Source organism: Aspergillus heteromorphus (assembly GCF_003184545.1).
Source record: "Aspergillus heteromorphus CBS 117.55 chromosome Unknown BO70scaffold_1, whole genome shotgun sequence".
Taxonomy (NCBI): Eukaryota; Fungi; Ascomycota; class Eurotiomycetes; order Eurotiales; family Aspergillaceae; genus Aspergillus; species Aspergillus heteromorphus.
In genome coordinates, this window is record NW_020290406.1 from 693,147 (window position 1) to 716,902 (window position 23,756).

Sequence of the window (23,756 nt, forward strand, 5' to 3'; positions counted from 1 at the left end):
GGGGGGTAATCTGGGGAGGGGAGAGTGGAGGGTTGTTTGGGATAGAATGACAGATGCAGGCTCAGATTGCAGGACTGTATCCACCGCATGCAGGGTAGTCCAGTCCGGATTTTGATCGATGTTTTACTTTTGGCAGATGGCAAGATGGAGAATGTGTGCTGTTTACAAAGTACTAATTGGACAACAGTAAATGCCCAAGTCAATCCCATCAGACTCAAACCATGGCTCTTCATCCACCATCCATAATATCATGAGAGGACCTTACTGCCTCCCCAGCTGTCTAATTGGAAGTGTTCTGTCTCCTCTCACTTGGTTGGGATCAGGCGTCCCGCGCTACTAATTTTGGAACAATGTGACAGATCCGATCAGCCAGCCATGACTTGACCAGCTGAACGCCTTCGAGAATTTAGGGAATCATCCCCGATGGTCTTTTTGTCCAATCGCTCTTCCTTATAGTCTTCTCTCCAAATGACCACTCAAATGGCCGTATAAGCGATTGGCTCCTCATGCTTCAAAGAAGGGTCCAGAGGATACTGGCCTGAAAGGGACTAGTGCGGCCAGGACTACAAACAGGTCCAATCTATCCTAATCGGGTAATGTACAAGGAGAGCCGTGGGGCTTACCTTTCTACATATAGATATTTACCAAGTACCGTGTGAGTGTATGAAGAGATTGTAAGCACGTCAAAGTACATCAATCCAGTTGGGCACTATATATAAATATAAAGTCTTGGCGTCATTTTTGGTTGTGGCTGGGCATGGCTCTTGATGGGGCCGATGAAAATACTACCTACTTAGTAAGAAATATCCAATTCATTGATTCGAATTGCTCGAGCCTTGCATTGGAACGTATCTAGTAGGTTGTAAATATTTAGCGAAGTATATATCTTACTTTCATGAGTTGGAATGTTTATTCTGAGGTTGGTGCGACGGAGAGGTAAAATGGGTTGAGAAGAGCAGGGAAAGAAAAACAACAGTAGATATAGATGGTAAGTAGGTGGACTTTTGGAAAGGGTAGCTCGAGGAAGGTTTTAAGATCTTGAGTCCGCGCGGTGTGTTCCTGAAACAAATGCTATTTGCCCTTTTTTATACATGATAAATCAATCACATTTACATATACCTTTGTATAAATTAATGCTAGCTGCGACGATAAAGGCAAACATGTGCATTCCCGCTACCTACTTCAGGGGAAATTGCAGGGACAAAAGCAATAATTATCCTATCTTACCGTATGTCGCATATAGATCAAAGACCTAGAACTCTATACACACCACCACAACTACAAGATAGAGGCCAACCCGACCCTACCCAATATCCAGCACAACTCACCAATACCGATCCAAGGACACACCATACCGTCCCAACCAATGCTCCGCCAAAACCAGTAAACACATCCGTAACTGCGCCTTCTAATGTTTCAAAACAAATCCACTCTTCGACCACGGACTCCATCCTTTACTCCGTACCTGCATCCGATAACTATCCATACTTACTACCCCTAAGGTATACTACCCCTATACTATACCCCCAACACCCAAACAACCGTATTTAAGTTAAATAAAACAAAAGGCAAATATTTATACTCTATTATTCGCAGAGCTCTACATACAGATCTCCACCGCAGGATATATTTATCGCCGTATCAGAACAGCTCATGTGGACCAACCGCGGGGACCTGATTCGTGATGTGTATGACAGGACGCGTCATCATGCTGTTCATACTTGGTCTTGGGGGTTCTGGGCGTGGGATTGGTGTTTGTGGAGATGGATAGTAGGTATTTGCTAAGGGAGATAGACTGGAGGGAAGATGGGGTTTGTTTGAGTATGTAATATTAGTAGGTGTTGGAGTGGTTGTGTTGTTGATATCGCGCGGATCATGATTTTGATACCGTATGTGATGGACGGTAGGTAATATGATTATCGCAAGGTCTATCTATCTCTACTGTGGTATAAGGATACTCGGGATACTTACCCTGCCGTTTATACGTTGGAGAGTCGATCTACTAAGGAATTATATCGAGCTAGCACCATCCTCTGACACTCACCAAAACCAGTGGCAAATCCCCCATCAAGCCCGAAAAGACTAACTACTGCAGGAACGCGCCTCTCAAGGTTTCCTCATCGTCAGGGGCAGAAGCTTGAGGGAGCCACCGCCATGTGTTGGATGTCGGGACGCGTGTCGCCTTGACTCGAGTGGTCGGTGGTGGTGCTGTGCAGATTACCGTTCGCGGCGATGGATCTGATGCCCCTGCAGGATGCATGAGACTTGTCGGGTTGATGGGGATGGTTCGGGGGGATGATTGACAGGTACGTAGGTATGTAATTCAGTGTGTGGTTGCTTTTGTTGATCGGGGCGATGAAACTTGACGTTCTACCTATCTGTCTTTCGTTCTTTCTTTCTTTTGTTCTCCCTTGCGTGTGTGCTTAAAATAGATTTGGGACTGTAGATAAGTGAGTATTGGTGTGACTGAGGCGAAGCTGGCTTTGATTTGAGGGTATTTTGTTTTGTATATTGGTTCAGTTTGGAAATTGTAAGTCGCAAGTAGGGTTTGTTCGGATGACATCGCATGGCGCATTGAAGGCCGTGGTGGTGGCTGATGGCGGAAGTATATCTGGGTGGTGGTTGTTGTTGTGGTACCGCATCATGACAGTGCATACAGATGCGATAAAATAATTGTGATGATCCCCGATGATTTCCATCTTCGCCAGGCCGGATATGTAATTATTCAACTCCTACAAGGTCGATGCGAATCCGCTCGGACATAGCAGGCCAGACCAGCCCCCTATGTCCGAGGTTGGCCAATGTGGTCGGCGGAAATGGTAATATACTGACTATTAATTACCACGGCCCAGCAGATCCCGTCGATCGATTGTCTCAAAAACCAGATCGGACGAAACTCTTTCCTTCGCTCCCCCCCACGATTTTCACAGTCAAAGTCAAAGTCAATGGATGAATGGATGAGATGAGCCGTGTTCTTACATTTCCTCAAACTCAACCCTTTACGGCGCAAGTTTTGTTGCTCCTTGCTCCTTGCTCCATCCGCCCGCTTTGCTGAAAGGGGAATCATCGGGTTCGCATACTTACGAGATACTTACATACATACATACATACATGCGTACTGTTATACTTGGTGGCGGTAAGAATGATTTGATTTGCTATGATATACTGCAGGTAGGCAGTTCTTATTATATAATAAAGATATTAGATAAAGTTATTCGCAAATAGCAAGATACTAGTAAAATAATAATTAATTCTCTACTAACTAGATAACAGAAATTTATAGATAAAGAGATAATCTTTCTGATTAATATTTCTATTATAGTAATTATTTAAAAAAATAATTATTATTTTTTTTTATTTTTCTTCTTAGCAACTCTTCTTCTGTTTATTATTAATTATAATTCTTAATAATAATAATAAAGATAATAGATAATAGTTAAGAATAATAATAATAATTCTTAATTTTTAATAGCCTGACTTATTAGATAATATAGATATAATTAAAAAATATAACTTTATTATCTCTTTTATAATTAATTTAATATTATTACTAATTTTTTAAAGTCAGGCTGTATAAATACTTATTATTTTATTATATTTTTTTTTTATTTATTTAATCTGCTTGAGATACTGATCTATAGTTTTAACTATTTTTTTATAATAATATATCTATAAATATTTAAATTTCTCTATATAATTATTATATAGCTTTACTAGATATTTCTTATAATCTTTTTTTATCTCTTTTATAATTATTATCTAGAATAATTACTTTAAATATAATATAAACTAATATTCTGACTAATTATTCAGTCTTTATTTTATTATTTACTATAAAATCTCTTAATATTTATCTTAAAATATTTATACTCAATTATTCTATTAAATATTTATTAATTAAAACTATTCTATATAATTAATCTATTAAACTTTAAGATTCTGAGTTTTAATTATTAATTAAATTTTCAAAGCTTTAACTCTGATTATTAGATTCTAAATATTATTATAATAATCTCTTATATATTTTATTTCTGTTTCTTATTTTATAATATATTTATAAATAATAGTCTTTTTTAAAGTCTGGACTTTAGTTACTTTATTATTTATAATAATATCTTTAATAATTATAGAATTCAGTAGATTTATAATAATCTAATTTTATAAAATAACTAATATTAATTATTTTTATTAAATTCTTTTAAATTTAAAAATTTCTAATTTTTTAAATTTTTTTTTATATATATATTTATTCTTTCGGATTTTCTACTCTTACTTTTAATTCTAATCTTAATTAATTAGTATATTTAAATATAATTAATACTAATATTACAGTTCTTAGTAATTTATATTAGATTATTTTACTTTAAAAAAAAACTTAAAATTACTGTTAATATTTTTTATAAAGATAATAAAATAATACTTTGTTTATAGTTTCTCTGTTTTTATAAAATAGTTATAATAAGACTTTTTATTTTTTACTAATATATTAATAACTTAAGTAAGTTTTATATTTATAAGAATTAACTTCTCTCTAGCTATAATCTCTTAAGATAATTTAATAATTAAATTCTTACTCTTATTTAATATTATTATATTATTAAAAAAATTATCTGAACTATTAAAAGAACTATTAGATTTAATAAATATAAAGTCTGAGTTCTTCTTCTTTTTCTTTAAAACTATAATTATAAATATAATATTATCTTTTTCTTTTCTAATCTTAAGCTTTAATTCTGATTTTTTTAAACTTAAATTATAATTATTCCAGTTTTTATTTTATAACTTAAAAATTATTATTACTATATTAATACTGCGGTTACTGATAAAAAGAATAAATAAAATTAAAGCAGAATATATAAAAAAAAAGAATAAAAATAAGAAATATAAAAAGTACTATATAAAAAATAAAGAGTAAAAAAGATAAATAAAAAATTAGAAATAAAAAATAAAATAATAATAATATAAATTAATAAAATAAGATAAATTAATTAAGCAAGATAAGTTAATTAAGCAAGATAAGATAAGTTAATTAAGTAATTAAATAAATAAATATAGATTAATAAATAATTCTTATTAATTATTATTAATATTTATTTTTTTAAAAATAACTCTCTAGCAGTAGCCGCAGTGCTTCTTTTTTATTAACTCTATTTTTAATAATATAAAATTTCTTATTATTATTACTTTCTTCTTACTGTAAGATCTTATACTTTTTTTATAATATTAAGAAATCTTATATAAAATAGCTTTAAATAATTAATATAATACTTTCTAATATTAAAATATATTATAATATCTTTCAGAATTATAGATTATTAATAATTTAATACTTTTTTAATTAAAAATAGCTCTGTTTATTAGAATTCTAATTTTCTTTTTTTATTTTTATTAATTATAGTTCTCTGTAAGAATACTAAGTTGTTTATAATTATTTTTTTTAAAAAATTAAATATATTTTATTATTTATAATACTACTGTAAAGCCTTTTTTATTTTATCTAATTATTTATTTCTTATTACTTATACTCTGGCTAACTAATTATTATTATTATTATTTATAAGATTATCTTATCTTTCGCGGATAATATTCTATATAATTTATTCTTATAATAATATTAAGCTTAAATATCTTAATTTATATCTTAAAAGAATTTTAATAAATATAAATTTTATTAATTATATCTCTCTTATATTAATTAACTATATAATTATATTAAGAAACTTATTTTATTGAAATATACTGATTTTGTTTTTTAAAATTATTATTCTTAATAAATTAATTATTATCTATATAATCTACTCTGTAAGATCTATTAATTATAGTACTGTTATTACTATAGTTATATATTTAATTTTCTTATACTTGATTATATTATAAAAGTTAATTTTAATAAAGTGATTTTTATTATCTGTGTAGAATCTTATCAGCTAATTAAATATTTTTATAATATTTTGCTTAATAAAGTTAAATAATTACTAAGCTATAATCTTAGATAGTATCTCTATAACTATATATTTACTGAAATAATTAACTGTAATAAGAATATATTAATTATCTATAATTAATATTAAAATAATAGATTTAATATAGTCTATTATCTATAATTCTATAAATTCAAGTATTATTATTAAGTATAATATATTATATAATATCTTCGGGCCAGCTAGCTGATACTTTTTATATAATATATAATATTTTATATTAAATTATAATATTTTAATTAATAATAATAATTAATTACTTAACTCAGAGTAATTTTAATTATAAAATATCTATAATAATTATATAATTTATATAAGATAGATAATAATTTATATAATAATATATATTATATTTATTTCTGAGTTTTCTCTCTGTAGACCAGATATACTTCTTTCTTAAGATTAATAAATTTAAATTATTTTATAAAATTTTTATTAATTATATTATTTAGCAGCTGTTTAATAATTCAGCTGTATTACTTAGATAATCTCTAATAATTAACTTTATTTAATTATATATTATTTTGCTCTACTCACTGCTCTGCTTATCTATATATTTTTATAATAAAAATTAGAAAAATAAACTCTGATTACTTCTTATAAGTTTTTTAATATAATAATTATAATAATCTATCGGCTATTATTTATAAATAATCAGAGATATATATAATATTAATATTATATTCTTATAGTTAATAATATTAATATATAATTTTTTTAATTATATTTAATACTCTAATAAATATCGACTATATTACTAAATAATTAGTATAAATAATTATAGAATAATATAATTTTTTTATTAATTATCTTACTTTTTTAAGATATCTAATAATTATTAGAATTTTTTTTTCTGTAGTGTGATATTGTCTTTCTGTAGATAATAAAATAAAAAATATATATATAATTAAGTATTTCTACTTTTATATATATTATAAAGTTCTTATTCTAATTAATATATTATTAATTTAAAATAATACTTCTTTAAGTCTATAATCAGATATATCTATATTAAGATAATATTATTTCTGATTATTATCTTTAGATAGTTATATTATTTTAATATATTATTTAACTTTATTAAAGACTTGCTGCTGTTTTATATTCTATTTAAAATTAATTAATTACTTAATAATTTTCTTGCTCTTATATTTTAATATATTTTTTATAATTCTTATTAAATTAGTATATTTAAATATATAGATTTTTAAGAATAGTATTATATATAGAAATCTTATAAGAGTTTATTTATTTATAGATACAGACTAGTTTTTTATAATCTCTAGTTTAGCTGCTGATAGCTATATTTCTGATTATATATATTAATATCTAAGAATCTATATTATTAATATAAAAAACTTTATTTTTATTAGATTTAATATTAATTATAATCACACAAGTTAAGAGAAATATTTAAAATATATAAAATTAATTATATCCTCAATAATCTTAGTATTCAACTGATTATTATTTATAAAATACTTAAAGATAACTGCAGATAATTATATCAAAGCTGGTTTTTCTTAAGATTTAGAGATATTTTTTATAATAAGATTCTTTAACTAATAATATATACCAGAAGTCTCTGTCAGATCTTGTTTTATTTATAAATAATAAAATTAACTTATAATAATACTAAATATAGTCTTATATATATATTCCGATGCTAATAATATAATTCAGTAGTTATTTATAATATTAGCTTTGTTAAATATCTTTTATTATAGATTTAATAATTAATTTAAAATAGACTTAATTTTTTATATTAAATAATTTATTTTAATAATGGCTATATTTAATTATATATACTAATAAATTATTTATAGCTTTTCTAAAGATTATAATAAATTACTATTTAATTTTAATAAAAACTTTATTTTTACTGATTAAAGTAATATATAATTTATAATAATATTAATAATCAGTATTAAAGATAGATTCTTTAACTATTAATTAATTTTCTTCTGTGTATATAATATTAATTTTACTTATTTTAGAATAATTCCAGAGAAAGTCAGAATTCTATATTTAATAAATTATATTATTAATATATTATATATATCTAATATAAATAAATCTCTTTAAATAAAAAATAATAATAATATTATTTTTTAATACTTATTCTCTTTTATAATCAGTTTATCTAGTAATTCTATATTATTATATATCTATATATATATCTCTATTATTATAATTAATATATATCTTTAATAATTACTTAATTAATCTATTACAGAATATTTTATATTTTTATATTTTTTTACTTTCTTCTTCAGTAAATCTTTCTTTAATATATAAAAAAATTATATAATTAGATTAATTCTTATAATTAATATACTCTTTTTTTTTTCTTCTTTTAAATTAAAATCTTTATTTAGCAGTCTCAGGCTTATACTAGATTAATCTAATTTAATAAATTAAAGTCTACTTTATATTTCTTTTTATTAATTATCTAATTTTAAATTTTATTAATTATCTTCAGAAGCTGCTTCTATATAATATTCTTCTTAAGTTTAATATATAAAAATAAAATAATTCTTATTAATTTTAGTTGCTTTTCTGTAATATCTTAACTACTAAGAGTAATTAATTATAATACTATTATCTATTTATTTTTATTAGTTTATAAGATATAAGTTTTATTTATATAGTTATTTTTTATATTAATTATAGCTATTTAATATCTGTCTAATAGAATTATATAATTAGGAATATTATTAATTATCAGAGCAGCCACAACACGCGTTACTCTATATATAATTATTATTATTTATATTAATAAATTAAAAGTTAATATTTACTTTGTAGTTATCTTATTAATTATTTTTATTAAAATAATTTTAGTCTTCAAGACTTTTATTATATAATAAAAAATAAGATTATATTCTGAGCTATTATTTATTAAAATATAACAGACTAATAATATCTATAACTACTAATTAGTTATTATAATCTATAGATTAATATATATAAAAAATAAGATAATTTTCTCAGAATAAGCTGATTATAAATAATTATTATAATACTTGAGATTAGCTGTATATATTAATTTCTTAATATATATTAATCTTATATATTTAACAGACTTTTTTTTTTTTTATTTATTATTTAATTTAATAATATTATTCTTCTTGACCTGAAGCTTTATAAGTTTATTAATCTTAATATAAATAATTAGAATAATATTAAGTAATTAAGTCAGTAATATTTTAATTATAATATTATTAAAGATCTTATAAAGATCTAAGTTTTTTTTATTTAGTTTATTAATCTATCTTCTTACTGTATACCCCTGTCTAGAAAATTTAGTATTTATTATAATAATAATTAATCTAATAAATAATTCTGAAGTAACTAATATAATTTTTTTAATTTATTATTATTAAATTTTTTTTGTTATCTTTTCTCTTCTGTTATTATATATATTTTTTATAACTATTTTAATATATTAGACTAATATTCTTACTAAATCTTTATTTTTAAGTTAATTATATAAGAATCTATAATTATATAGCTTCTGTTTATAATCTATTTTTTAATTATATTATTATTAAGATTAATATAATTAATATTCAGACTACTTATTAATTAAGATATAGACTAAGATTTTTTATCTAATAATATAAATTTAATCTGTAATTCTATTTTTTTATTTAATATTTATTTTAATAAATTACTGTTGTTTTCTGTATTTAAAAATATTTTTAAAATTAGATATTATTCTCTTATTTTTTTTATTTATCTTGCTTAATTAGCTCTTACTCTATTTTTTTATTATATTTAATTCTAATTTTTTAATAATAAGAGCAGATTTATATATATTAGAATAATATACTCTTATTTCTTATAATAATAATAAATTTAATTATTTATATTATCAGAAGATTAACAGAATTATAATTAATCTTATTAAATATAAGACTGAGACTAAGACTGAGATTAAGATTTATTAATAATTTTTAAGCTTTTTAGCTTTTTTATAAATTTATTAATAATAAGATAATTTTAAATCTTTATAGTCTCTATTATAGTTTTATTATTTATTTATAAGCTTAAAATAATCTTAATCTTATTTATATTATTTTTTATTATCTGCAAGATTTTAATAGCTTATTATAATATAATTTTAGTTTTTATATTATTATTAGTAATACTAATAGCCGAGACTACTTTAATTATAGTAATCACTCTCTGTGTCTGAGTTTTTATATATATTAATAATATAATATAGACAGTCTTATTAGTTAATTTTTTTATAAATTATATAATTAGAGATCTCTGAAGCTATTCTAAATTAATAAATATTATATAATTAATACTTTTTACTTTATTAATATATTTATTAATAATTTAATTTTTTTATTGTAAGTTAGCTATCTTATTTATTATTATTTAGACTCTGTTAATTAATTTTTTCAGAGAAAATCTAACTAGTAGCTAAGTTTTTAATATATTATAATTTAGCTAATTAACTTAAGATAATATATTTATAAATTAAAAAGTTTTATTTTATAAGTTTAATATTATTATTATAGCTTTAGCTTTATTTAGCTTATTACTCTTAAGATTAGATATTTTATATTATATATAATAATATTAATTTATAAATAGTCTAATATTTTTATCTGACTTACTGATAAATATCGGCTGATTATTTATATATAATATTATAATTTTTTATATTTAATTAATTATTTGTGATTAATTAGTTTTATTTAATTATAATTAATTAATTAACTATAGTTACTTTAATTTAAAGTTTTTAAAGTTTTCTTCTTATCTTTAATTATTAAAGACTAGATAATAAATTACTTTTCTTATAAAGACTGAAGTAATATCTACTTTTTAATAAAATAAATATAGAATAGATAGATAAATAAGTATAAAAATATAAAAATATAAAAAATAATAATTATTCTTAATCCGCGGCTTATTGGGCTCTAATTATTATATTTAATAATAATAAAAATAATTTGATTTATTATAATATATTATAGATAGGCAGCTCTTGTTATATAATAAAAATATTAGATAAAACTATTTATAAATAATAAGATACTAGTAAAATAATAATTAATTCTCTACTAACTAGATAATAGAAATTTGTAGATAAAGAGATAATCTGTCTGATTAATATTTCTGCCGCGGCAACTACCCAAAGGGGCAATCGCCACCTCTTTCCGCCTTCCCCCTTGGCAGTACGACAACTGGCACAGTCCGAGCGAGCGAGTGAGCCTGCCAACTCAACTCAGCCGACTGCCGAGTCAACAATATAGGCAATCAAAATAATAATCAATCGATAGCAACCCAGTGCTTCTACCTTCTCTCGGAGAATAGCCAAAATCTCCGCAGGATCCACCGGCCCCCCCCCCCCCCCCCGTCTTGCACATCATATGGCGCCAGAGTGTCAATGCACGTAATGAACGGTCGATACCCACAGCGGAACGATAAACCGGCCCCTGGACGAGTGGGAAGTACCCTCGAAGGCGCAATCGCTACTGATGCTTGCAATTCCCTCGGCGACGGGGCGGGCAGATATACTTACCTCCTTGGAAAAGTAGCAGGTTTAGCCACGCGGAGTAATCAACTGACAATCCGGAGTCCGACCTGCAGATAATCAATTTCTCACCGCAATGTGCGGGCGGAGGAGGCAGTGGAGGGAATAATCCGCGACGGTGCGTTGTCGTCCGTGGTAGCAGTGGCAGTGGCAGTGGCAGTGTAAGTATTTACTCCGTACTGTAGGTGGCAGTAGTAGTAAGAATGGCTCGAAAGTGGCTGCATGCGGTCATCATCATGGCTGTTCTGTTCTCGTGTTCCTTGGCCAGTCACGGCCCCGGAACACCAAACCCAACTCCCCCCGCTGGAAGGAAGCCCTTTGTTCGGCCGTCGCGACCCGCGATAGAAGACGCGGGTATAGACAGGGTCAGGCTCCCGTCATGATGACTATGAGCCGTGCCATCGTGTACTTTGTCTCTGTTCTCCCCTCGATGATGGGGCAGTCAAAGTCACGACATCCTTAGTGCAGGTCGCACCATCACATTCGCCATGCCATGAGGACAACCACCACCACTTTCACCACCATCATTATGAATAGATACCCTCGTGAGACGATCATGGTACAGTGCTGTGCCGCCCCGGGCCCAAATTCTGGACACTTTCGGCCCTTGACGGCTGGCGCCGACGGCTTCGGGACAGAAGACCAAGAACCAGGCTAAGAATAAGATACCTCACGCTGACATAAGAGAGGCAAGGCTGGAGAGAAAGAGAAAGAGAAAGAAAAAGAAAAAAAAAAGAGTAAACAAAGCGAAAGGCTGTGCGACCTTCTAGATCGAATCCCCTGATGCAAATGTACCCAAGTGGTAATGTTACTGTAAACTGGGACACCCGAGCGGCATTCTTTCTTCATGAACAGAATTCTAGTTTGGATGATTTCCCCTCACAGTGGATAGGATCCTCACCAGGGCAGATGTGACTAGCACTATCTACGGAGTGAGTGCACTACTACTATCTGTAATAGTATCATCGGATCTGGGGATCCCATCACGACATCCCGATGCAAATGGCAAGCTCCCCGTCGCTCCGCCATGGCCGCCGACAAGCCAACGCGACGGCTCGGGGGCCATTGGGTGGAAATTCCCCAAACCCCCCCAAGCCCCCCATGATCGACCGATGGCTTCCCGAATGGCCTTCGAGGCGTCCGCTAGTCCAAGCTTTGGGGAGGCTAAGCTCCCCCCAAGTCCAATCACCGCATGCGGAGAGCCCGGTTCTGCCTTCAAGGTGTGGCCTCTGGCGCGCTGGGATTGACACGTCAGGCCAAGCTGCTGTGGGGGATGTGGCAGGGAGTGAATGGGCGATGACGCCATGGGGTAAATGGGGGGAGATGAGATCAAGGAGAGAGAGAGACAAACAGACAGACAGACAGAAAGAGACAAACAAAGAGGTACAGGTTGAAAAGGGTGAGGCGATCCCCAGTGTTGACCCGTACTATGCCTCCGTCCCGAGTATAACCCCCCCAAACCCCAACCCTCATTTATTGCCGTGACTTCTAGGCAACCCCTTCCAGACCCATCACGGGCAGATCAGTCTACCCTCTGGGAAGTACCTAACAGTCAGTCGGTCAGTCAGTCAGTCAGCATTTCCTCCCTGGAGCCGACACCCGAGCATACCCACTTTTCGGATGCAGGACCAGACTTGCAGTCATGGGGTCCCAAAAGGGCAATGTGATGGAGACCACCCGATCGATCAGCTGCCTGACGCTAGAAGCGACCCTAAACCTTGTCTATGTCCTTTTGGACTTTTCATGCATTTCCAATTAATTCCCGTTGCCTGATTCCCGTCTGGCCGGGCGCGCTCTGCTTGGTCTGCAACTGGGCTGGCTTGTCTCCATCCGGCCCTCTCTCTGCCTCAGGGCCTGTCTGAGCACGGTAGGTTGGTCTGCCAGCAACCATGGTCCACGTCGATGCGGATAATCTGCATATCCAGGTCACGACCGCCTCCACTGCCGCTAGTCTCGTCCCTAAAGTCAAAGCGATTTGCAAAGGCGTGATTGGTCTGGCCCTGGGCAGCAAGGGGAAGAAGAGTCGGCTCCGGCCACGGCCACGGAATCGCCCTTCTTGACATTGACCCTCTCTTAATTTACGAGAGAATGAATGACCCGAGGTCAATGCATGCGTAAGCTCAGCCGGATCTCTAGTGTGGCCCTTACTTGCAAGGCTGCCTTTCTGCAGCACCGTCAAGGTGACAGTTGCCGATGGAGAAGGGGAGACCAGACACTAGACCAGACACTAGACTAGACATTGGAGACTGGAGAATCACCCACTCCATAGCCGACCCCAATTGTACATAAAAGGCCCTTCTTCGCTCGACCATGTGTGCTGGATGAATTGAAAACACCATTCCGTCCTTACATCCTCTTCTGTTCCTCTTACTCCCCCCTCCCTCCCCCCTCCCCTCGATCACCATGCTCTCCTACATCCTGCTACTCTGTGTAGCGTTGGTAAACGCCTACTCAGACCCGGGTACCTGCTCGGGATCATGCTGGGCCCATGACCCCAACGTGATCCAACGCAAGTCGGACGGCAGCTTTTTCCGTTTCTCGACGGGAGGAGGCATCCACATCTCGTCCGCCAGTACGATCGAGGGTCCCTGGACCGACCTGGGGTATGCCTTGCCCGGTGGCTCGATTGTTACCGTGGGGGATGCCTCCAATCTCTGGGTAAGACACACACACACACACACACACACATAACATCCGGCATACCATACCACCTCACCTCCTTCCCTCCCGTCCGCCCCGCCGTCTTCAGAGTTCAGCCCTAACTAACATTCCTGCAGGCCCCGGATGTGCACTACGTCGACGGCACCTACTACATGTACTATGCCAGCTCCGCGCTCGGCAGCCGCAACTCGACCATTGGAGTGGCCAGCTCCACCACCCTGGAGGTCGGGTCGTGGACCGACCACGGCGAGATCGGCGTCACATCCAGCACCTCCGACGACTACAACGCCATTGACCCCAACTGGATCACCATCGGCGATGCCTCCTACCTGCAGTTCGGCTCCTACTGGCAGGGGATCTTCCAGGTCGAGATGACCGACTCCCTGACCAGCAGCGGCGATAGCTACACCAACCTGGCCTACAATGCCTCGGGCAACCACGACATCGAGGCCGCCTTCATGTTCGAGTATGAGGACTACTACTACCTCACTTATTCCTCCGGAACCGCCCAAGGATACACCACCTCCCTTCCTGCTCAGGGTGACGAGTACCGTATTGTGGTCTGCAGATCCACGACCGGAACGGGCGACTTTGTATGTTTCCTTTTTTTTTTTTTTTTTTTTATCTCCCCCCCAATATACTCCCAGAGTAGACTAACAATCCACCAGGTCGACCAAGACGGCACCGCGTGCACCAACAGCGGCGGAACCACCGTTCTAGCCAGCCACGACTACGTCTACGGACCCGGCGGACAGTAAGTTTCTTTCTTCCTTCCCCCTTTTTTTCTCTCATTGTGGCTGGCTGGCCGTCCGGCGACGGTCCGATCCCGTCCCAAACGCAGCCCTCTATCTATCTACCTACCTAGGCCATGAGATAACTAACATACATAACCTCCAGGGGCATCCTGGACCACCCCGTCTACGGCCTGATCGTCTACTACCACTACGCCGACAAGGACATCGGTCTGGCCGTCGACCAGTACCAATTCGGCTGGAACAATCTGACTTGGACTGATGGCTGGCCTGTCGTGGCGTAGGTTGATGATCGGGTGTGAGTGGTTTGCCTTCTAATTGTCCGATGCGGATGCGGATGTGGATCGTCGGTTGCGGTGAAACACGATGCGGAGGAACGCGACCTACCCACTTAGTTACCCTGTTTGCGTACACAGTAGTACGGATTAATAGGGGGTTGCGATGATGACGGTGTATTTAGCTAATTACCTAACATACTTCGTAATGTTTTATAGTACGGTTAATACTATATACATACATACTACATACATACATGGCATTTTTGAAGATTTGGGTTGAACTTGGGTGTTGTTGGGGGAGGGGGGAATGAGGGTTGAGGAAAGGAAAGTATGTGGTGGTGATACAATTGGCATGCTGCTACTATACTATGCTTAGGCAGCCAGGCAGCCAAGCCAGGTACAAGACTCGACTCGACTCGACTCGACTCGGAATCCAAACAAACCCCTACCTATAGTATGTACTATGTACTATGTATAACACTGGGATATGTGTGGGTGGTCTAATCAAACAAACTCCCCTGACCGACCTGGCAAACAAATCCACACCCCCATCCCTGTATTGTATAGTGGTGAATGGCAGCAGGGTCAGGCATAACTAACTATCTGCCGTGGGTTGACTGGGCAACCAGTTCCAACATCAACCCAACATCCAAGAAAGAAAATACGTGGTACTTGGTTTGCCACCGCGCTGGGTGTTGTTTTCCCACACCGTGGAATCAGCGTTTAAACTTGCTCGAGAGTTGAGTGAGTTGGTGATGTTGAATTCATTTTGTGGATTGTGATGGGGGGTTATTGACTTATCCGTCACACTGACACTCACATTGGCAGACCAAACCGGTAGGTATGCTGTACGGAGTACTCCGTACTGTCACTGTCACTGTCACTGTCACTGTTACTGTCACCCCTGCACATACCCGCCGCGGTGGCAGGTGGCAGGTGGCACTGCCCTGCCCTGCCCTGTCCTGCTCAGCCTAGCCTAGCCTAGCCAAGTCTCGAGGCCGACACCGCGTTTGTCTATCTATCTCTCTGTCGGTCGATCGGTCGATCGGTCGGTCGGACAGTCGGACATCTCTGTCAAGGAGACAAGGGCTAGCTGCACCTGCAGGGAAGGGCAGCTGGCAGTAGTATAGTAGCCGTTAGCGCACTCTGACAGGCCCGATCGGATTCATCGAGATCACTGTCTGGCTGGCTGGGGTGGTACATGTGGCAGAGACGGTGTTTGGAGGTGGCATCGCTTGCTTGCTCGCTCGCTCGCTTGGTGCCTGGACTGGACTGGACTGGACTTACCGTACAGGTTGGTAGGTAAGTAGGTAGGTTCCTCCGCATTATGTATGTGTGTTGGGGCTGGGCGTTGCCCATGTGCGCTTGTTTGCGCCGTAAGATGAGGGATGAGGAATGAGGGATGAGGGAATACAGGGCTGCGGGGTCGAGTCTGGACTTTACGGACCTGACCTGTTGATGGGATGTCGTTTGGAGGGATGTCCAGTGAAGAGCTCTGGGTTATTATCACCGTCATGGTGAGTCTGATTCTGATTCTGAGTGTGAGTGTGAGTACTATATATGAGATCTGATTCTCGAGGTTACTGCTAGCTAAGTGGGCTTATTCTTTCTTGTCGCCTCCTATATATACTTTTCTTCTCTTTGATTTACTATCACTATATACTTTGTTTTCCGTGTGGTGAATATACATACATGATATATTTCCCTCGTGTATCATCTGTGGATGGACGTGGATCACGGATCATGTCTACCTCTCGTATGTCTTCGCAGCCATATTCCGTTCTTTCGAGAATCTCTGTTCGAAACTGGGCCGGTTTCTTTGTTGAGATAATTGGTATTCGTCCGAATTCCCGTTCTTCCAGGAGAGGAAACGAGTGAAGCACTGTGGTGTGGTGTGGTGTGGCCTTCGACGTTGTACTGTGCCGCGTGACGAGTATCTCCGACGCAGATGGAGAGATGCCATGCCTCACCATCCAGGATTTGGGATGTGTGGGGTGGTGGTGAAGACGGGTCAAGTCGAGACGGCATATATATCTCGGTACAGGTGGAAAGATATGTTGCCAACATGTTGTTTCCGATACCTAAAACAGCAAGCTAGAATCAAGTGCGGGGATGAACACAAACACGAGGATACGGCTGTGAATGATCCCTCCATATGGTGCTTGTGTATGGAAACCTGACTGAAGATGAAGCGCAGTGCCCCCTCCTCTGACTTAACAATGGATGTTGGCCGTGGGTGGAGTTTACTTTGGAGGCTGCTAGGGCTTTGGCTGGTAAGTTTGCCTCCTCCACTACGTCCTTCTCCATCTCCAGCACTGCAGACTGAAACACATCAACTGAGACTTTGCACCCCCGTTCATCCCCAGAATTAATCCCACCCGACAGGCATCAAAAACAAGAACGATCATCTCATTCCTCCAGTACGACATGTCCGGAACCCATCCTCAGTCTTGCAGACGTGTCTGGAGAGCTCGATTCGCTCGAGGTACCAGATCCCCAGATTGGGTATATCGGGTGATGCTACATATTGGAAGAGATGGCATTGCTTTTCTGCCGTCGGGGTCTCTCTGGCGGACGGTTCCGACACGTCCTCCAGAGGTGGTGCGTGGGCGGGACAACTCGCCAATATCGGATCGCCGCATCGCAGCCTTGATATTCGTGAAGGGAAATGGGATTCTGGAGAAGGGGTTTGCGGTCGCGGTCGCTTTCGCTTTCGCGTTTGCATTTCAGTCGCGCGTCGCGTCAGTGCTTTTTTTTGCGCGGTGGCGAGGTGATGAGGATGGCCATGGAACAGTTGTCCTGCATGAATCAATCAACTGGGAATCGTGACCACATCACACTCCGTCCCCGCCGCATGGATGTGATGCTCCGGACAGCGAGTCCGCTGTCCCAGAGGGATTGCTGACGGCCATGCGCGCTGCGTTGCGTGGCTTGTGTACAGCATCAAACCATTAGCCGGCAAGCGATGCAGGGGGATGTTCGCTCAGATCTCACTGGATGGAATGTCATATTGGGTTGGCCAACACTGGCGTCAACGCTTATCGCACCAGATGTATGTGATCTCATCCGGATCGTGGCTGTTGGTGATACTGACGCCGATTCCATAGGTTGTGTCTCCCAAATTGCGGCATTTAGAATATTGCCACTACACCAAGCACAGGAATCGATGAGATAGCCAGTGTACTTTTCCCTTTCGTATGCAACCTGGATTCGTGATATCCGTCCTGGCCTGAATAGACGCACGCGAACCAGAAGAAATATGTTTTATTTCCGAGGCAGAGGCCGCAGCGCTATACATCACGGCAAAACATGCAACCGGCCAGGTTAGTGTCCCGGGTATTCCCATATGTCTTGTCTTAAGAGGCAGCTTCGCTAACTGTTTGTGAAGATTGTACCGGGAGAGGCGATCAGTGTCGTGGCTATCGGAGGAAGTGCCTCGTATCAAAGCGAGCGACCTCCCCTTTGTTATGGTGGTACCTGCGATCCAGTTTACATGTGTCAAGCAGACAACAAAACCTTTAGTGTTTTGCAGCAGACCGCAAGGGCTTGACCACATTACATCGTATCATACATGGGCACGACGTTGAGTTGCAGCCAGCTTGGCCAGGATGACTCCGCAGCCCGCCTTCTTCAACCCGAGACCGGTCACTGGTGTGGCGATGGGAAAGGGAGGACAAAGACGAGGTCGATCCGAGTGTATTTGAGGCCAACTTGAAACCAGGCTCGGGATTCAAATGTGGCTGATTAGAGCTTTTCGAAGGTGTGCCGCACTCAGTTGACACACTCTTCTTTCCTCCTTCCGTGTGAATTGAATCTTCGCCAGGCTCGTCAGTCGATTGTTTTGTATCTGAGAATCACCATACCATGGAGCTTGAGTTCGATACACCCGAGGAATCTTCCCATGGGATGAAAACCCCTCAATCGAATCGGACGCGGACGGCAAAGTGCCAGGTTCCTCTTTCATTTCTCCAACCCCCCCGTCTTCAAGGTCTGCTGTTGCTGTTGTGGATTGCGATGGTAACAGCGCCAACAATGCAGCCAGAGTATGGCCCCCTTCCCCCCCAAACCCATAATCTTTCGTCAAGAAAGCGGCAGCTAACCCGTATTTCTACCAGGAACCAGACAGAGTCAGCATTCTTGTCCACCTGGATCACCAAGCCCACGCGAGATGACAAGCCTCTCTATCTAGATCCGAACGCAGTGTTGGAACCCGATAGCCTGGTGGCAGTCCGTGAATCTTCCAGTCATTGTCCGGCCATATTGCTGTTTGCTTTTGCGATTGCTTCGGGCATGGCGTGGCATTTGAACGAAACTCCTTACAGATGATGGGGGCGTACTTTAATGCTGCAGTTTGCGTACATGATCCCTCCGGAGATGGCGTAAATGTGGTCAGAACACAATTACTTTGGGAAAATTGGACATCTGGATGAAGCTCTTGCTTAGTGACCAGGTGTATGATGATGACTTTGCGCGAAGGTATGCGTCACTATTGCTATGTTGGGTTGTGCCGAGGAGTGACATGGATGACACGAGTTTATTATGTTTATCCCGGGCTGAAAGCAAAGCACGCATCAGCCGAAGATGAACTGGCCTTTGAGATATGTGGCCCTTCATTCTTGACTGTGGAGGGGGCACATTGGGTGGCCTTTCGGTCCCTGGACATGGGAGGAGGAACTGTGGATGTCTTTTTCTCCGGCTTTGCGAGACTTTCAGTTTTCCACTCTCCGACGATGACGAATATATCTCTGAATACGCCTGCCTGATTGATCTCCCCTTTATAAGCCTGCCCTCATTATTAACTACTCTTGACAAAAATCGGTTGCGGCGTCTACCACGCCCCAGTTTCGAGGTGCCTAACCTTCCAAAATGCTGGATCGGGCACATGGATGAACAGTGATGGTGGAAGGGGTATCTTTTATTTCTCCGTCTTGACAGCGATACCTTATGTCGGCTCGTTGACCCGCGGGGGAATATCGTCAAGAGGGAAGATGTACGATCGTGTGTCTTGTCCTCTGTGACTGTGGCGGTGCTACCACACTTGGTGGCCTCGACTTTCTCTGAGTACTCTATTCTTCTGATTCATCATCGCTTTAGGATCAACTCCAGCTTCAACCTGTTCGTGGATCGAACTCCAACCGGATCGGCCCTTTTTACAACTGATGGACTAGGGTAAGGATATCAAGCTGCTTTTATGCCCTTGGACCTTCGATATAATCCAATGTGTGTCAGTTACAGTGACCCCATTGCCCTTCCCTGCAAACATAGCTAACTCATCTCCCAGTCCCCCTATCAGTTTGAAGGAGACATGTCACCTTCTTAAGTACGCTATTTACCAACCACCGGCATCGACAAGACATGCGCAGCCGTGCAGTTGAGGTAACCCTATGTCACTGTGAAGCCCTTAGCTTCGACCCCGTAGTGACCGATACCCACACTACAGACTTCACGCTGTCTGGCAGGCTTTTCTCCGCCGCAGAATGGGTGGAAGTAACTTGTTTTTGTGGACCATTTCCGGGAAGACCTGTGAAGGATGACTCTTTGTATCAGGGTCTTCCGTCATCTTCGCCTTCGAGCGTTGGAGACTCGGACAGACTCGGGCCAGTCATCAAGACGCCAGACAGTTGTAATTCCTGACAATCGCGGCCTATACCATCCAAGAAGAGCAATATGTCGCTTCAGGCCTCCCAATGAAATGCCAGTTCCGTGAGAGGCTCTGAGACCCCCCCATCGTCCAAGGCCTTTTCATCAACGCACCGGAGTTTCCTTACCTGGCTCGCTGATGAAGTCGGATATGAATGTTTCGACACAAGGATGGAAGACGAAGGCAGTGCGGCTGTCTCTGTCGCTCCGAACAACAATTTTATCCGGCACCAGGATCCTCCTCCTACGGGTTTATCCAGGCGCTAAGCCAGCGATGGACGTCCGTGAGACTCATAGTCTTGGAGTTCATCTTCCTTCTTATCCGTTTCGGGCTGATCTCGTTGTTTCCGGTCCATCATCGCTTCTCTTCACATCCCAAACACTCGAAGACAATCGCCCTCATCACCAACGGTCTTTTGAGGGATATCCGCAGAACTACGGTCGGCATACAGCCCTGGACAACGTGATCCGAGCAGGATTGAAGGTCTGTTCCACCGCGCGGTCCCATCCCATGCCATCCCTGCAGCACTACAGGCCGCTGCGTTTGAGATGCGGGTCCCAGTAACTCCCCGAACAGCCGGGGTGTTGTTTCATCCGTCCATCTTCACACACCTTCCAACAATGGTAGCCGTTCTGATTGAGCTCAAGCTGGTGAGGCACATTTCCCCCGAAGATACATGGCTCCAGGCCATGGATGAAACTACACTGAGATCTGGGTAAGTGTACTCCCGCGTGTGACATCGAGCCTCAGCTGAAAGGAAAATAGTCACTTGCCACGAGCAAGAGATACCTCAGGCTGGCCTCCAACGGGGAGAAGGAGATGATCAGTGGTGCTTGACTGGATGAATGCAGAAATAACGATGGCTTCCGTCTTTCGGTAGAGATTCAGACGGCTCGTTCTTCCTCCCCTCAAGTTCGAAATCATCAAGCATCGGTCTTCTAGCACATATCAGATGGTGCTCTTCTTGTCCCAAACGCCTTTCAGCCAGTCTTCAATCATCCAAACGCCTTGTCGCTACTTCTGCTTTAACGAGGAGAATGGCGGATGGCATCTTAAATGAGGATGGTACGCACTAGAAATTAGGCACTAGCAACATGCCACTGGGTCTTTGTGAGCCCCTCTCAAGGTGTTTGTAGCACAATCTGTGTAGCTCATTGAGGGTATGAGCTTCTACCAGCTACTGAGTCATCATGCACGACGACAGGGCATACAGCGCATACCAGCTGCATGACAGGACTGCTGATCAGTCCTGATATCGGAAATCGGAATCTCAACTTCGATCAAGGAAGGGCTACCGATCGCTGCCCCCAGTTCCAATCTCAGCCCCAGTTCACTTGGCCCTCAACGTCAGTTGGATATTGTCAAGGACTGAGCTATCACCCAAGTGAAGTATAGGTGGGACTGTCTTCAACGGCGGCTTTGGGCTTTTGGTCCAGTCCGGAGCTTCCATGGGATTTCAGGTTCTGCGACCAGAAGATTAGTTCAGATCCCATTCGCGTCGCATGCCGGGGCTGTTCTCTTCTTAATATCTTCTGCGATGTGAGCAGCGAAGAAAATGGGCTCCCTATGCTCGCTGTATTGTTATCGAAAGTCACATGGTAAGTCTCTTTCGCCATGCTCGCCGAACAGCCGAGTTGATAACTTGCAGGCTTCAATATGTTTTGCAACACCGTGGATCTCATCCTCGATAATCCTCGGCTTGCGCCCTGTGGTGCCACTCTCTAGCGAGGACAGATGTCAGGAGAAAGTTCACACCTCAGTGGAATGCGTGACTGGACCTGTGCGTATCATTCGGTGTTTTGCAGCGGCTCACTGAAGTATCTGTTCGTTTGCCAGGCCTTAATCTATCTCCCCAGGCTGACTTTCTTGATATCAATCCTCTGCTCCCAGAAACGTCATCTAATGGCTTGCGCTGCGAAGAAACCATCGGCCACAATTACCATACTTCGCGTGCCGAACTGGATCACGATCTTTTCCGTCCATCACTAATCATTGACTGGGCTAGAGTGTGGTCTCTCCGGAATGTGCCTCTTCGCAGTGAGATCAGTTGCAGAACACGTACACGTTGCACTCGTCATCATCCATACCCCCTTTCAAGCCTTGTACTGTCATCGGTGCCATCGGGGCTCCCAACCGAGTCAGGCCAAGCAGACAACGAGGATACAGGAGTAGTCGGAAGCCCTTTGTCACGCTGCAGAACTTGCGTCGCTGGCGGGTCTAAAATGACAGATGCGAGAGGCTATCGCACACACTCTGCCCCGATATGATCCTTGCTGGGGTTGATTTCAGAACAACACAGTTTGGAACTTTGAGGAAGGTGAACTTTCTGTCGATATCTGGATCTAAAGATCCAACCATCGAGGTTTCTCTATTATAAGCATGCTATTGCATGGCAGCCAGCGCCCGAGCGTGGCAGTATTATTCATCCTACACGAGTGCGTCTTGAACTGGGAGTTCCGATTCGAGCATCTTTGGGTATCGGATTACAGGTGAGTTGATCCTGGAAATTATGTCTCTGGAATTTCGAAGTGCGTTACCAGTTGCCAGTTGGACCAATCCCTATTTATAGTGAATACGTTACATCCTAGCCGAGTTATTGTCTTGTTAACAGCTTCAATATCCTCCCTGCAACTCTGCCATCTTCCAATTGTCCCTTATCACACCTCGCTTTCCATCATGGAAACTGATTCCCTGCTCGCGGGCCAAGGAATTAACAGAGCCCTCAATATCGAAGCGCAGGTCAGCCCGGGCTGTCATTGTTTCTTTAACAGTGCGGTGCGTGCCAACATTCCGCGGCATGTGCAGATGGCAGGATGGAGCCACCTTCTCTCCATCAGGATGTCCCTATATAAACCCTAGTGTTTACCAAAGGGAACACCCAGGCAA

General features: G+C 38.6%; 2 protein-coding genes across 2 annotated transcripts; both read left to right on the forward strand.

Annotated features, from left to right (window-relative positions):
- Positions 1-13,941: 13,941 nt before the first annotated feature.
- On the forward strand, positions 13,942-15,235 carry BO70DRAFT_348600 (arabinan endo-1,5-alpha-L-arabinosidase; the record flags this gene model as incomplete). Its single annotated transcript, XM_025541619.1, has 4 exons — positions 13,942-14,196; positions 14,316-14,792; positions 14,868-14,953; positions 15,097-15,235. The coding sequence occupies 4 exons, from the start codon at positions 13,942-13,944 to the stop codon at positions 15,233-15,235; spliced, it is 957 nt and encodes a 318-aa protein (XP_025403920.1).
- Positions 15,236-18,955: 3,720 nt separating this feature from the next.
- On the forward strand, positions 18,956-19,587 carry BO70DRAFT_5038 (uncharacterized protein). The gene is made up of 2 exons (XM_025548491.1): positions 18,956-19,272; positions 19,345-19,587. The coding sequence occupies exons 1-2, from the start codon at positions 19,094-19,096 to the stop codon at positions 19,553-19,555; spliced, it is 390 nt and encodes a 129-aa protein (XP_025403921.1). The 5' UTR covers positions 18,956-19,093; the 3' UTR covers positions 19,556-19,587.
- Positions 19,588-23,756: the final 4,169 nt, after the last annotated feature.

Excerpts from the sequence above, each read along its gene's own strand:
- BO70DRAFT_5038 (XM_025548491.1), top strand. The coding sequence starts at position 19,094 with ATGGAGCTTGAGTTCGATACACCCGAGGAATCTTCCCATGGGATGAAA. Across the intron at positions 19,273-19,344 it reads GCGCCAACAATGCAGCCAGA|GAACCAGACAGAGTCAGCAT; the intron begins GTATGGCCCCCT and ends TATTTCTACCAG.